This window comes from Orcinus orca, chromosome 10 (genome assembly GCF_937001465.1).
Source record: "Orcinus orca chromosome 10, mOrcOrc1.1, whole genome shotgun sequence".
Taxonomy (NCBI): domain Eukaryota; kingdom Metazoa; phylum Chordata; class Mammalia; order Artiodactyla; family Delphinidae; genus Orcinus; species Orcinus orca.
In genome coordinates, this window is record NC_064568.1 from 74,197,115 (window position 1) to 74,209,670 (window position 12,556).

General features: G+C 42.8%; 1 protein-coding gene across 6 annotated transcripts in view; it reads right to left on the reverse strand.

The window, feature by feature from the left end:
• ZNF318 (zinc finger protein 318) overlaps nt 1-12,556 on the reverse strand; it is a 37,171-nt gene that overhangs the window by 8,182 nt on the left and 16,433 nt on the right. The window contains exons 7-10 of one of the 6 annotated variants that reach the window (XM_004267793.4): nt 8,107-8,310; nt 7,549-7,648; nt 6,515-6,633; nt 1,802-6,229 (exon numbers count right to left, since the gene is read on the reverse strand). In XM_004267793.4, the coding sequence (XP_004267841.1) occupies nt 2,909-6,229; nt 6,515-6,633; nt 7,549-7,648; nt 8,107-8,310 (3,744 nt within the window). In that variant the 3' untranslated portion in view covers nt 1,802-2,908. Of the gene's footprint in view, nt 1-1,801; nt 6,230-6,514; nt 6,634-7,548; nt 7,796-7,899; nt 8,311-9,348; nt 9,545-12,556 lie in introns of those variants that run through there. The other 5 variants (XR_004482207.2, XR_004482205.2, XM_033423964.2 and 2 more) reach the window with 5 other exon arrangements.

The window sequence follows — 12,556 nt, forward strand, 5'->3', positions numbered from 1 at the left end:
AGAGGCCTCCATTCACAAAGCCAAGGGGAAGTTTTAGGGGGTTATCTACATAACTTAGGTAAAACTTGGTGTTTGCCCAAATTTAAAACTAACTGCTGATCACCTGTTCTCACAATTGAGGGAGTCAAATAAAAACTGCTTCTGATGTTTGCAGAAATTTAAACCATAGTTATATGACACCAAAGGCCACATGAGAAGATTAGGGCCCACTCTTTGCATGTGCCTTTGTCTCCTAAGACGAAAATTTATTCAGCACTGTGATAGTACTGAATAAAAAGAAACAGGCCCTACCTCTAGGCGCTGGCAACTGGATTAGAGTTCTGCCCTTCCTTTCACATGGCTTCTCTAGATAGGCTCCAAAACCTGATCCCACTGATCAAAGAGGAAGCTAGCAACACTTCCCGCCCAAACTACAGAATCCTAAAAGCTCTCCCTCTGCTGGTTCAAGGCAAATATGAAGAACACTGTTGCTTCAACTCTTAGAAGTGGGCATTATTCTAGAAAAAGCCTAAGATGGGTAGGTGCCTTTGAGTTATCAAGAGAGTACAAGAGGAGCGGCTCTAAGTACTCCAGACCCAGTTACTTGAATTAGTTCTGCCCTTCCTAGATTTTGCCTCTTTTCCCTTCTCCACCCTTCTCAAGTGGCCCTCTCCTAACCTAGAGAGTAAGATTCTGACTCCTTCTGAGACAGAGTGAGTTTAGGACTGAGATCTGGATAGGATTAACCCCTCTCCATGCTTACCCTAAACCCACCCATCTCTCCCCAAAGGGAGGTGGAACTTACTAAGTGAACAGGCCTGAAAATGAGTAATAACTGGCATTTTAAAACTCTTTTATGTTCTCTAAATTCCTGTAGATAGGCTCCTAGAATGGAGAGGGAGTAGTTCTCTGGAGAAACAAATATATCTCTGAAGCTCACCTGGGTTTACGTTCTGCTAAAGGGCATCTTCTGAGTCTGTCTATGGTTTCCAGGTCAGAAAGATGCATTGAACTCAGGCTTCAGCCTAAAAAGCAGACCTAAGAAGACTGCTCAGGATGGCCTGACCCTGTACACATTTGGTGTGAGATGGAGATAATGATCCTCCATATTAAAGAAAAAAAAAAACCCTATGGCACAGTGAGGCAAAGTAACTTGTCTAAAATCACAGCAAGGCAAATGGCCGAGGAACATCCAAGGACCTAACTATTCCAAATCTGTGCCCTTTCCACAAGATGAAGAAGGGAGGCCTGTACAACTTCTAAACTTCTAAATTAGTCAAGAAAAATAGCCTCCTCGCACTCAACCTAGGGATTCTGTAGCTCTGCACACAAGGAAACAGGAAAACTAGAGTTCTTAGGAAAAAAGATCAGCAACTTTGCATTATGTTTGAGGAGTGGGAGAACAAGACTCTGAAGCCTCTGTTGAGCCAGGTTATGAATTGCTGACAACAAGGGTATCAAGAGGAAACTGGGGCAGAGATTAGAAATATAAGGACCAAGCTCCCTGATCCCAAGAGCACCCTCAGCAAGAACATGAGTATTCTTGGGGAGCTCAGTTCCCAGAGGAGCATCTGGAGAGCCAACATAAGGGTATATACAAAACTTCACAATAGAAAGATGCCAAAACCAGACCACTGGTGCCTACTCACTACCCAACCAGGAAGCACTGGGGCACAGACTATATAAGCTAACAAAAGTAGCCCTAACAACTGGGGAAAGAAGGGTGGGAGGGGGAGACAGGCAATAGGGCAGCAGCATTGTTCTAGTTTCCCTGTGGAGTTCAAATGTGTGTGGTTTCAAAACAAAAATCCAGAAAGAAACATGAGATTAATGCATTTATTCCAAGTAATTAATACATTAAAAATAAAGTTAAACTTGTCCAAGCCACTCATAAATCTTTAATCTTTTGAACAAAATGTACAACCCAAAACATCACACTATGGTGGAAATAACTTGGGAAAGGGAGAGGCAGAGGAAGAAATACATATGAGTGTGGGAAGAGAAAATGAGTCCAATCCCAAAGCAAGTTTCAGATCTTCTACCTCTTTAGAACAGAAATGGCTGCTAAACAATTTCACACAAAGTGTCAGTGGATCACAATACAGTGAACAAAGGCCATTTCGAAAATAAAACTGACCCAAAAAGCATATCTGCTCCTGGCACTGAGGCATGAATAAGCCTTACCGATTTGTCGTCTTCGAAAAGTGAGCCTGCTAGATTTTCTTCCACGTTTACTGAGGCCATTTCCAAACAGGTTTGTGGATTAGCAGGACCATCTCAAGCAAAGGCAACAGAATGAGGGAAGTGTGGGGGGTTGACATGCCACAAGGAAGTAAACAGTAAACAAAAGAGCTACTCACGCTGCATTTCAAACAATGTTAAGGCAGGCCCATCCAAATGGAAGCCTAAGAGATGAACAATCCTTCCTTCAGCAGTAGTTTTCCATTTCAGCAGGTTTTCTTGTGTTTCTCCCAGAGATCCATCAGCTGCCCAAAAAATTGGGTGGGAATACAACACAGCAATTGGAGAAGTCAGCTCTGTCTCCCTCCTCCCCCACATTCCAGAAATGGCAGAGTCAAAGCCAAAATACAATCAAAGCACACTATATGGTGAGCCAGATAGACATTTGATTTTAATGACAAAGTAGAAGAAAATAAATTGGCAAAAATAATAATAATAATAATTAACAGAAAATACTTTTTTACAGATATGTATAGAAATTATGATTGATTTGTCTGGTATCTTAAGGAAAACGGAAAAAAGGAAAGGAGGTAAATTTTTTAGCTTCCACGAACATTTACTCTAAGATGCTGACTGCATCTCTTGATGTAGGTTCCAGATGAGAGAGCCAACTAGTCCTGGATCATCTGGGCACCTGATTTCTAGAAGCCAATTTGATTCATCCACAAGTAGCTCTGAATTTGTATTCTCAGTTGTGAACACTGGATTCTGTGTGGTCCTGGATGTCATCAACTGCAGCTTCTTGTGCAGCTATTTCCTGAGGGACTGTATTGCCTCCAACTACCTGCTCCCTTGTATGGGACCCTGAAGCCATAGATTTTACCATATTCAAAGGGCTGTCATTGTACTCAGCTACTTGAGGAATTGCTACCTCCGTGACGGATGCATTCGGTATTTCTAACTGTAGTGGTCCCATCTCCAGGGAACTACACTCAGGAGGGTCACTTGGCTCAGAGAGAGGAGAACATATCTTCTCTTTTTGAACTCCAGATGTCCGTGTGACAAAGTCAACAAGGTCCGGAAGGCAAGGAGATGGCCCAAGGCCTAAAGGATTAATTGTTTCTGATTCCAATCTGAGTGAATCTTGTTTCTCTAACTGAGAAGTTTCTTCTATTTCCTCAGGCATCATTCCTCCTGCTAACAGGTCAAGGGCCTGGTGTGTTCCCTCTAGGCTCCCCAAGCCAAGGCCAACATTTCCTCTAGAAAGTCCAGTTTTCAAAATGTTAGGAGTGATCCTCCCAGTTCCGGGATTAGATGAGTTTTGTGCACCCTCTGCTCCGAAGTTAAGCACCAGGGTTTTGGGAGAATCTAATGGAAACTCAGAAAAGGATGGTACTGGTTCAAAGTCAGGGAGAGTGGAGGGATTACTTCCTATAGGTGACATAGAATTCTCTTCACGTACTTTCTGAGACAGGGCAGTTGCGGATCTATGTGCTGGGTCTACCCGAGTATTGCAGAAATCAACACCTATATCCCCCAGGTTCCCCAGGGCAGCAAGCTCTTCTACTTTTAAGTTTGTAACTTCAAAGTTTTCTAAGGTCTTGCTTTCTATTGTCAGTGTTAGTTCTGGATGGACATCTCGAAGATCCAGGGCTTCTGCTTTGGGTTTCTCTGGGCTCTCCCAGGTCTCTGGCTTCTTGTTCTCATCCCAAACAGTCAGTTCATAGATCATTTTACCCTGAAACTCTTTTGATCGTTCTCTCTTCAGTTTAAGGCTTCTGTACCTAGAGGCTCTAGAAGCTGATCCTGGAGCTGAATTTTCTAGCCACTCCTCACTAGCAGTTGAAACTCCTTGCTCCTGTTCACTATCTTTCAAACACATATCTGATCTGGCTGGGGACTGAAGGAGCAATTCTGGGGCAGAAATTTTCACAGGTATATCTTGTGGGTTCTGGAGTAAAGACCTAGCTTCTGACGGAAATGAGTCTATTTTTGCCTTTGTGGAAGACAGCGCCTGTGCGTTCAATTCAGTCACTACTTTACTTTGAGTTTTACTTCCTGTTATCAATTTCTTGGACTGTTTAGCCTTTTTGTCAGTCATTTGCATGTTGGGCTGTTCTACTTCTCCTTCCCACATGTATCTGTTCCCATGGTTCAAATTAGAATCCTCTACACGATTGGGCCCAACATTGGTATCTGTTCCCTCTCCCACTGTCCTCTCAGAGAGCTTCACTCCCCCTTCTTTTAGTTCAGCGCTTGTCTCTACTTCACTTTTTCCACAATCCTTAGATTGGTGGAGCTCTTGGCTTTCCTCATCCTGGTTACTAGATTCCACAAGGTGGGTTTCTAACAGCTTCTGAGATTCCATGGTATGACAGTGTACATGTGACAGCTCAGGGGCTGGCTTGACACCTGGTGGCCCAGGGTCTCCCAGGTCAAGTTCAATTTTCCCCTCTGGAGATACATCCCTATTAGCATCACTCTGGAAGGAACTAGAAGTCCACATGGCCAAAGTCTCTGTCTTTGGGGTAACAGTTTCATAAGGCCTGTTTTGGCACAACCTCGTCAGAGGCTGTAAGAAGCCATAGCTGCTGCCTCTGCTTTTTGAGTCTACATTTTCTACAACCGACCATTTCCCTAGGGACACCAGAGGTTTTGAAATGGGCTTTTCAGGGCTGCTGACTAAAGGAGCAGAGACCAAATTTCTATCTGGAGGCAACTCCTCTTGGGATGCACTGCTGTTCAAAGTAGAAGTGGAAGAGATGTCTGAACTTTCAGCTCTATTTTCCCCATTAGCCAATGGACCACCACTCAGCTTAGTCTCAGGGGCCCCTTTTCCACCACTACTGTAGAATATGTCATACAGATCCTTAGCATTGGCTGTGGCTAAGCATGAATTTCGCTTTTCCAATTTTTTGGCTTGTTCACTGAACACACTTGAGAGGGGAGGTGGAGGACGCACTAACACAGAGAATAGGGTCTGGTCCCGGTCACTCTCACTCACCCCAGGAGCCGTCTCATCAGAAGGAATGGCAGCTGGCTGTGCTGAGGCCATGATGGCTACCGGTAATACTGGGTTCAAAATGTTAGGACCCAGGAAGCCAGGGCTGACAGTGTGAGATATAGTTGGGTTTGATTTTACTGGAGCCAAAATAGCATTTGCTTGAGCAGGAGATGGGGCAGCTGGATGAGGTATAACTGGGGGTGGTGGAGGTGGCGGTGGAGGTGGTGGTGGTGGAGGTGGTAGCATTTGTTCAGGTACATGTGATGGCTCATTCTTTTCAGCCAGCACCATTTTTTCCTCTGGAGACCCTTTTAGAATCACCTCTTCCCCTCCAAATGCTTTAGAGATGATGTCGGGAGGCAAGAGGAGATCAGCTGAAGACTCTTTAACCACTGGCAGAGGCTTAGCAGTGGTTCCAGAGGACTTGATGGATAGAAAGGTGTTAAGAGGAGCTGGCTTGCTTACTGTGGCTGAACTTGACTTGCGGAGGACTGTGGATGGGATAGGCAGGTTGGGTCGGATCTTAGTCTGGGTTGAAGTTGTCACTACAGGCATCCAAGGGCTTGTATGTGCAACAACAGTTTTCCCAGAGAGTTTGATTTTGATGGGCTTTGCCTTCCCAGCTTCAGCTCTGCCATCTTCTTTGTCCTTACTATTTTCCACAGTCTCTTCTTTGGGAATACTTGGGGCCACTGAACTTTTTTCCTCCTCTTTTTCTGGCTTCTTCCAGCTGAATTTCCCAAAAGAGGAAGATGTTGGTGGTTCTTTCTTTACTTCTTCTTTTAATTGGAGTTTGATGCTAGCCTTCCTTTTATTTTCAGCCTTTTCAGGGGAGCTCCCACCTTCAGACACTTGGTCCTCTAATTCCTCAGACACCCTGTCATCCTCCTTTACTTCCTTCATGATCTTTGCCTTCTTTTCTTTCTTCTCTTCCTTTGATTTCTCACTGAGTTTGCGCTTTAGCTCACTCTGCCGTCGCCGTTCTGTCTCTAGGACCACAGCCAAGCCAGCTTGGCGGTCCAGATTCCGCCGCTCCTCATACAATGGGTTTTCAACCACATATTTCTAGGAAGAGAAAAGATAAAGCCTCAATAACTGGTCAAAATACTATAAGAGAGAAAAGTTGGCCCTACCACTGTTAGAATTCATTTAGTGGAAATCCTCAGAGTCACCTTCCTCAAGGATAAATGGTTCTCTCAGGTCAGCATTGCTTACTAGGATTGAGGAGAACATCCCAGTGATTATATGGAATTTGAAATATTAATGACTTTTTCTGGCTCTGAGTTTGTTTGACATCAAAAGGATTACTGCAGAAAGTAGGAAACTCCATAAGCTACTACAAAGACCAACCTTATATTTCTCATTGTGTTGATAACCCTTCACATGTTGCTCTCCAGAAATTGGATCCCCCAAAAATTCCTCACAGAGCTGGCAGTAATATCCAGTGATGGGAATCAGAAACTCAGAGCCTGGAAGAAGTGGAAGAAAGTCAAGAAAATAAGTCATTTCTACCCAAGATGACAGAAACCAAAGGAAATCCCACTTCCCTTTTGTAGTAAAATGGTTAATGGTATAGAGGACCTTACTCACTTTCAAGTCAGGAGCATTTAGATGAATCCCAGTGGTATGTCTTCCCAACTTAAAGCTTGTACTCAGGACCTCTACCCCTTCTACGTTTTGGGAACACTAACTGGTTAATTCAGGAGTTTTCTGTGCCAGACTCAATTCTGTTGCTGATTCTCCTCAAACTCCAACTAGCACTAAGCATCTTAGGAGATTTAAAAATTATACTCCCAAATAGCCCAGTACTATTGGTATGAGGATCTCTCATGTTGGTATTCATTACTTAAGAATCTATCTTCTACAGATGTAAAGGATGTAGCAGCACTGACTACTTATAAAGGTAAGAAATTAAGAAGTTTAAAGACAAAGAAACTTTCTATTTCTCAACTTAGCCCCTAATAACAACTATTCAAAAATATTTTATAGTTCTTAGTTGAAAAGGCAGTCATATTGCACCTCTGACTGTTCTTTTTTACCTAGATTTCAAATAAATAAGATTTTGGTGCATAAGCCAGTGACGAAGAAAGCCGTACTTTAGTCTATATGCTGCCAAAGCAAGCACAAAGGAAGTTATATTTTTCAGTGGAATGTGTATGTTTAACATCTGTTAGATTTTTAGCCATATGGGTAGAGATCATTCTTGTCTTATAGCTCTCTTTATTTCTTTAGGAACTAGTTTTGCATATAGAAGGCAATCTTACAGCTTTGTTAGAAGTAATGGTTATGTCTCACTCTATGCTGCTTCCTTGTACCTTAGTTCAGGATACCTCTTCCCTGACTGAATGTAAGGAAACCACAGAAAAGGCAGGGAGGAAACACACCTTTTGCAGGAACAGTTATCTTGTCAATGCGCTTTACAGCATCTTGCTTGGCTTCACTCTGGGTCTTTGAAGCCCAAGGTCTGTTGTAGGGATCCAGTGTCTATTTGCAAGAGGCAGAGGTGCTCACACACAGCACTAAAAACTCAATGACCCACTTCTCTCTCTTTCTCTCCCCCACACCAGGGGGACAAGAAACCCCCAGCTAACCACCCCCACCCACTCTGCCAACTGTTTAAACGGAAATCACCTGTGGAAAAGGTAAACATATGTTAGAGCAAGTACTAGCAATGGATAAAATGAAACAAATAATCAGGTACTCAAGGAATCAAAAGAGGCAGAAGCCTCACTTACACTTGTCATGGTGTTTAGTTACAGGCAGGTCCCCTGGACTGAGCCCTGGGGATGGTGTCTCCTTTGTTGGTATCTCTTGGCTCTTCAGATTGGGGCTCCTGCCCATATGAGAATGTTTCATTTTCCAGCTTTGTAATGCAGATGGGGGTATAGGAGTTTGAGGGGAAGGAGGGCAAGAATGGAAATAACAGAGGGCAGGATACCTACCTGTGTGTGCTTCTTATTGTGCATATGAGTGAAGAAGTCAAACATGGTCCCACAGATGGTGTTGCAGTCTTTGCACCAGTGATTGCCAGCATCATAATACTCATAGGTAGCAATGGGCTGATCAGACTGCTTAGCAGCTGGCTGGGGGCTCTCGGCAGGCTTGGGGCTCTTAGTGTGGGAATTCTCATTGTTTACCTTTGATTCCTAGAGGGGGAAAAACCTGCACTAAGAAGGAATTCAAAGTAGTCTAGATCTGTCTTCTCTCAGAAAAAGCAAATAGCCTACCACAATAACAGAAATAGGACCATATGACCATATTTCCAGTGCCTAAAACTGCACAAACTAGGAATAACCCCATGAGAAATCTTCCTGCAAGGCTCAAACAGAACTAATTAGATTCCATAGTGCCATGTCATCGTGGAGAAGAAATCATAATGGCAATATATTTACTTATATATCCTAAAATATCTAGAAGAATACTCAAGATTATGGAAACACTGGTTGCCTCTGGGAAGGGGTAATACAGAACAGAAATGGATAGGAGTCTTTTACCGTATACCCTTTGGTAGATGTTAAATGTGCTACCTATGGGATTAAATACATTAAATTTATCAACTGTAATGACAACTAGGGAGGGAAGAAAAACCAAAATGGAAAAGGTAACTGACAGATTAAGCAAGTGCAAAAAACAGATGATAGTGAACTCTCTTATCACAGACACATCCTGATACAGATAACTAGAGAGTAAGGCTGGCATAGACAAAGGGGATAGTCATCTATGTGGGATGACTTAAAAGGATCTGGGTAAAATATTTCTACCTGCCTAAAGTATCACCATTAGAATTTAACACCTTTGAGTTAACATGAATCCTCTTTTAAAACATATCAACTCCCCAACATTAAGTATCAATAATAAACACTTTAAGGCTTCCCTGGTGGCACAGTGGTTAAGAGTCTGCCTGCCAATACAGGGGACACGGGTTCGAGCCCTGGTCCGGGAGGATCCCACATGCCGCGGAGCAGCTAGGCCCGTGCGCCACAGCTGCTGAGCCTGCACTCTAGAGCCTGTGAGCCACAACTACTGGGCCTTGTGTGCCGCAACTACTGAAACCCACACATCTAGGGCCCGTGCTCGGCAACAAGAGAAGCCACCGCAATGAGAAGCCCGCACACCTCAACTAGAGAAGGCCTGCGCATAGCAACAAAGACCCAATGCAGCCAAAAAATAAATAAATAAATAAATAAATTTAAAAAATACTTTAATATGAAATCATTTGTCAGCAAGCTGGGAACAAGATAATTCAGGAAATGAGAATTTCCCCAATAACATTGGGGAGTGAGGCACAGACAAACGGTAAATTTTGGAACACAGAGAAGGTAAGTATGAATGAGGTTCCACAGTAGACAAGATCAGGGAACTGGGCATTCTGAATACTGGCTGGTGGGGAGAGGAAGACAATATGGAGAAAGGGAAACAATTAAGACTTCAAAGATAATCTTCCCCTATTAGAGTCCTATTCAAGAGTCACTAAAGAGAGCGCACCCAGCAGGTAAGGGATGGGCACATGCATACACTGCTGGTGAGTACTAACGGGCACCATCTTTCCAGAAGATAACCTAGGAATACATATTACATACCTCAAAATTCTTTATACCCTTGACCCAGCAATTCTACTCCTTGACATTTATCCTTAGAAAATTATGTCAAACTACAGGTGATTTCCTTGGTTAAATAAATTTTGGTATCCATACAACAACAAAAATAAGGTCACTAAAAATGATATTATAAAAGTCTATTTATTGACATGGAAAGATGTTCATGATAGACTAGGAAAGTAAGTAACAAAATACATCTGAATAATCAATACAGATATGTAAATAGGCACAGAATGTCAAATGTCACCTTATCCAAAAGACTTTCCCTAACTACTCTATATCCCTTATCCTGTTTTCTTTTTTTTAGGCACTTGTCATTACCTAACCTGCACTTGTTTACTTATTGACTATCTTCTCCCATTTCATTAGAATAAGGACCTTGTCTATATAGTTCCCTGCTATACTTCCCATATCTAGAACAGTGTCTGGCACTTTTTTGGAGATCAAGAAATATTTGTTAAATGAACGAACGGAAGAACGGAATTTGGAATAATAAACACCAAGGTATTAGTAACAATTGTGTCTAGGTGAACGGAACTGTGGAATTGTGTGTATGTGTTTATTTTTATGAAATGACCTATTCAAGAGAAAGAAAATCTCAAACCAACTATGCATTTTAAAAAGAGGCAGGGCTTCCCTGGCGGCCCAGTGGTTGGGAGTCCGCCTGCCGATGCAGGGGACACGGGTTCGTGCCCCGGTCCAGGAAGATCCCACATGCCATGGAGCGGCTGGGCCCGTGAGCCACGGCCGCTGAGCCTGCGCATCCGGAGCCTGTGCTCCGCAGCGGGAGAGGCCACAACAGTGAGAAGCCCGCGTACCGCAAAAAATAAATAAATAAATAATAAAATAAAAAGAGGCAAAAAAAAATAAAAAATAAAAAGAGGCAAAGAAAGAAGAAATACCAAGGACAGGTAGGAAACAGAGCTTGTAAAGAGAATATTCCTTACTGCTGAAATGAAAATCCAATTGCAACATATCCTTGTTAGCTTCAGAGAGCATGAAGGCTCACTCAAGTCAAGATGATAGATTATCATGGGGTTGGTGCATAAATGGAACCCCAAACAACGTGTAAGTCAGCTACAAAGGGTCGGAACTTTCAAGCTCTTCTCCCATCAAAGGCCCTGAACTCAGTGATCCTGATATAAGAATACAGTCTTACCTGGTTGAGAAAGAGAACTCTCCCAGGAAGACATGAAAAAATTAGAGCTTGGCTGACAGAGAATACAGAATATCTTCTTCTCTAACCCCCAACATTAACTGACCATCTACTATGTACTAGATATACCAGATGCCATGGGACACACAAAAATAAATAAGTTATATTCTGTTATTCTCAAGAAGCTCTCATTTAGTGGAAGACACAGGCATGAGAACAGGCATGATTTTTTTTTTTTTTTTTTTTTGCGCTACGCGGGCCTCTCACTGTTGTGGCCTCTCCTGTTGCGGAGCACAGGCTCTGGACGTGCAGGCTCAGTGGCCATGGCTCACGGGCCCATCATGTGGGATTTTCCCGGACCGGGGCACGAACCCGTGTCCCCTGCATCTGCAGGCGGACGCTCAACCACTGCGCCACCAGGGAAGCCCCCAGGCATGACCTTAATCATGTTTTCAATAAGACAGAATGAAATAAATCTTATAAAGAAACAAAGTAACATACTACGGGAGTGCTAAAAAAGGGCTGACTCAATCTGTATGGAATTCAGGAATTCTTCACGGAGGTGGTAGTATTCAAGTTGGACCTTAGTGGATGAGTAGGGTTGGGAGACAGGCTAAGAAGATTATTAATGCAAAATTAGAGAGGCACAATAGCATAAGGCACATCTGGAAAAGTGCAAGCATTCTAAGGTGGCAGGAGTATAAAGTGTAGTGTCATATTTCTTGAGCACTACCCATTTGCTACATGCCAGGCACTGAGCTATGTACTGGGGACTATATAGGAGAATGAGACAGATATGGTCCCTGATCCCTTGAACCTTAAAATCTAATTGGGGGACACATGTAATTATATAATTACAACTGCCATAAATGCTAAGAAGGAAAATGTCAGGTATTATGATAGTGTATATCAGGCAAATTTAACAACCTGGAAAATGAAGGAAGGGAGTCAGGGAAATAATTTAATCTGCGATCTGAAGATGAATATGAGTTAGTTAGAAGACAGGATAAGAAGAGTGGGTTTCACATGGTAACCAGAAGGAGGAGAAGACACAAAGACATTAATGATGAAACATTTAAGGAATGAAAATGCCAGTAACGAAATTACAGAGAGCGAAGGAAAAAAGAGGCGTGAAATGAGGCTGAAGAGGTAGGCAAGGAAGTATCTCAATCACCAGCTGAATATGGAGAAAGAATTAAGAGTGTAGCAGCACAAGCAAGAACTGAAGGTGGCTTGAACTTGGATGGCAATAGAGATGATGAGATGAATGGAATTGAGATTTACTTTGGAGGGAAAATTGGCAGAATCTGTAATTGACTTGGTGTGTGGAGCAGTTTGCGGGGGGGAAGCACTAAGCATGCTCTTCAGGTTGTTGGCATGAAAACTGTTGGGTAGTAGTATCATTCACTGAGATGGGTAACAACAGAGGAAGAAAAGGTTAGAGGGAGGTTGAGCACAATCTTAGTTTACTTTAGGATATATTGATTTTGAGGTGTTTATGAGACAATGAAGTGGAAATAGTGAGTAGTCTGTTGGACACTCAGATTTGAACCTTAGAAGAATCACCTGAGCTAGAGTATAAAACTGAAAGTTGTCAGTATGGTATTTCAGCATAGGACTGAATGAAATGACCTAGGG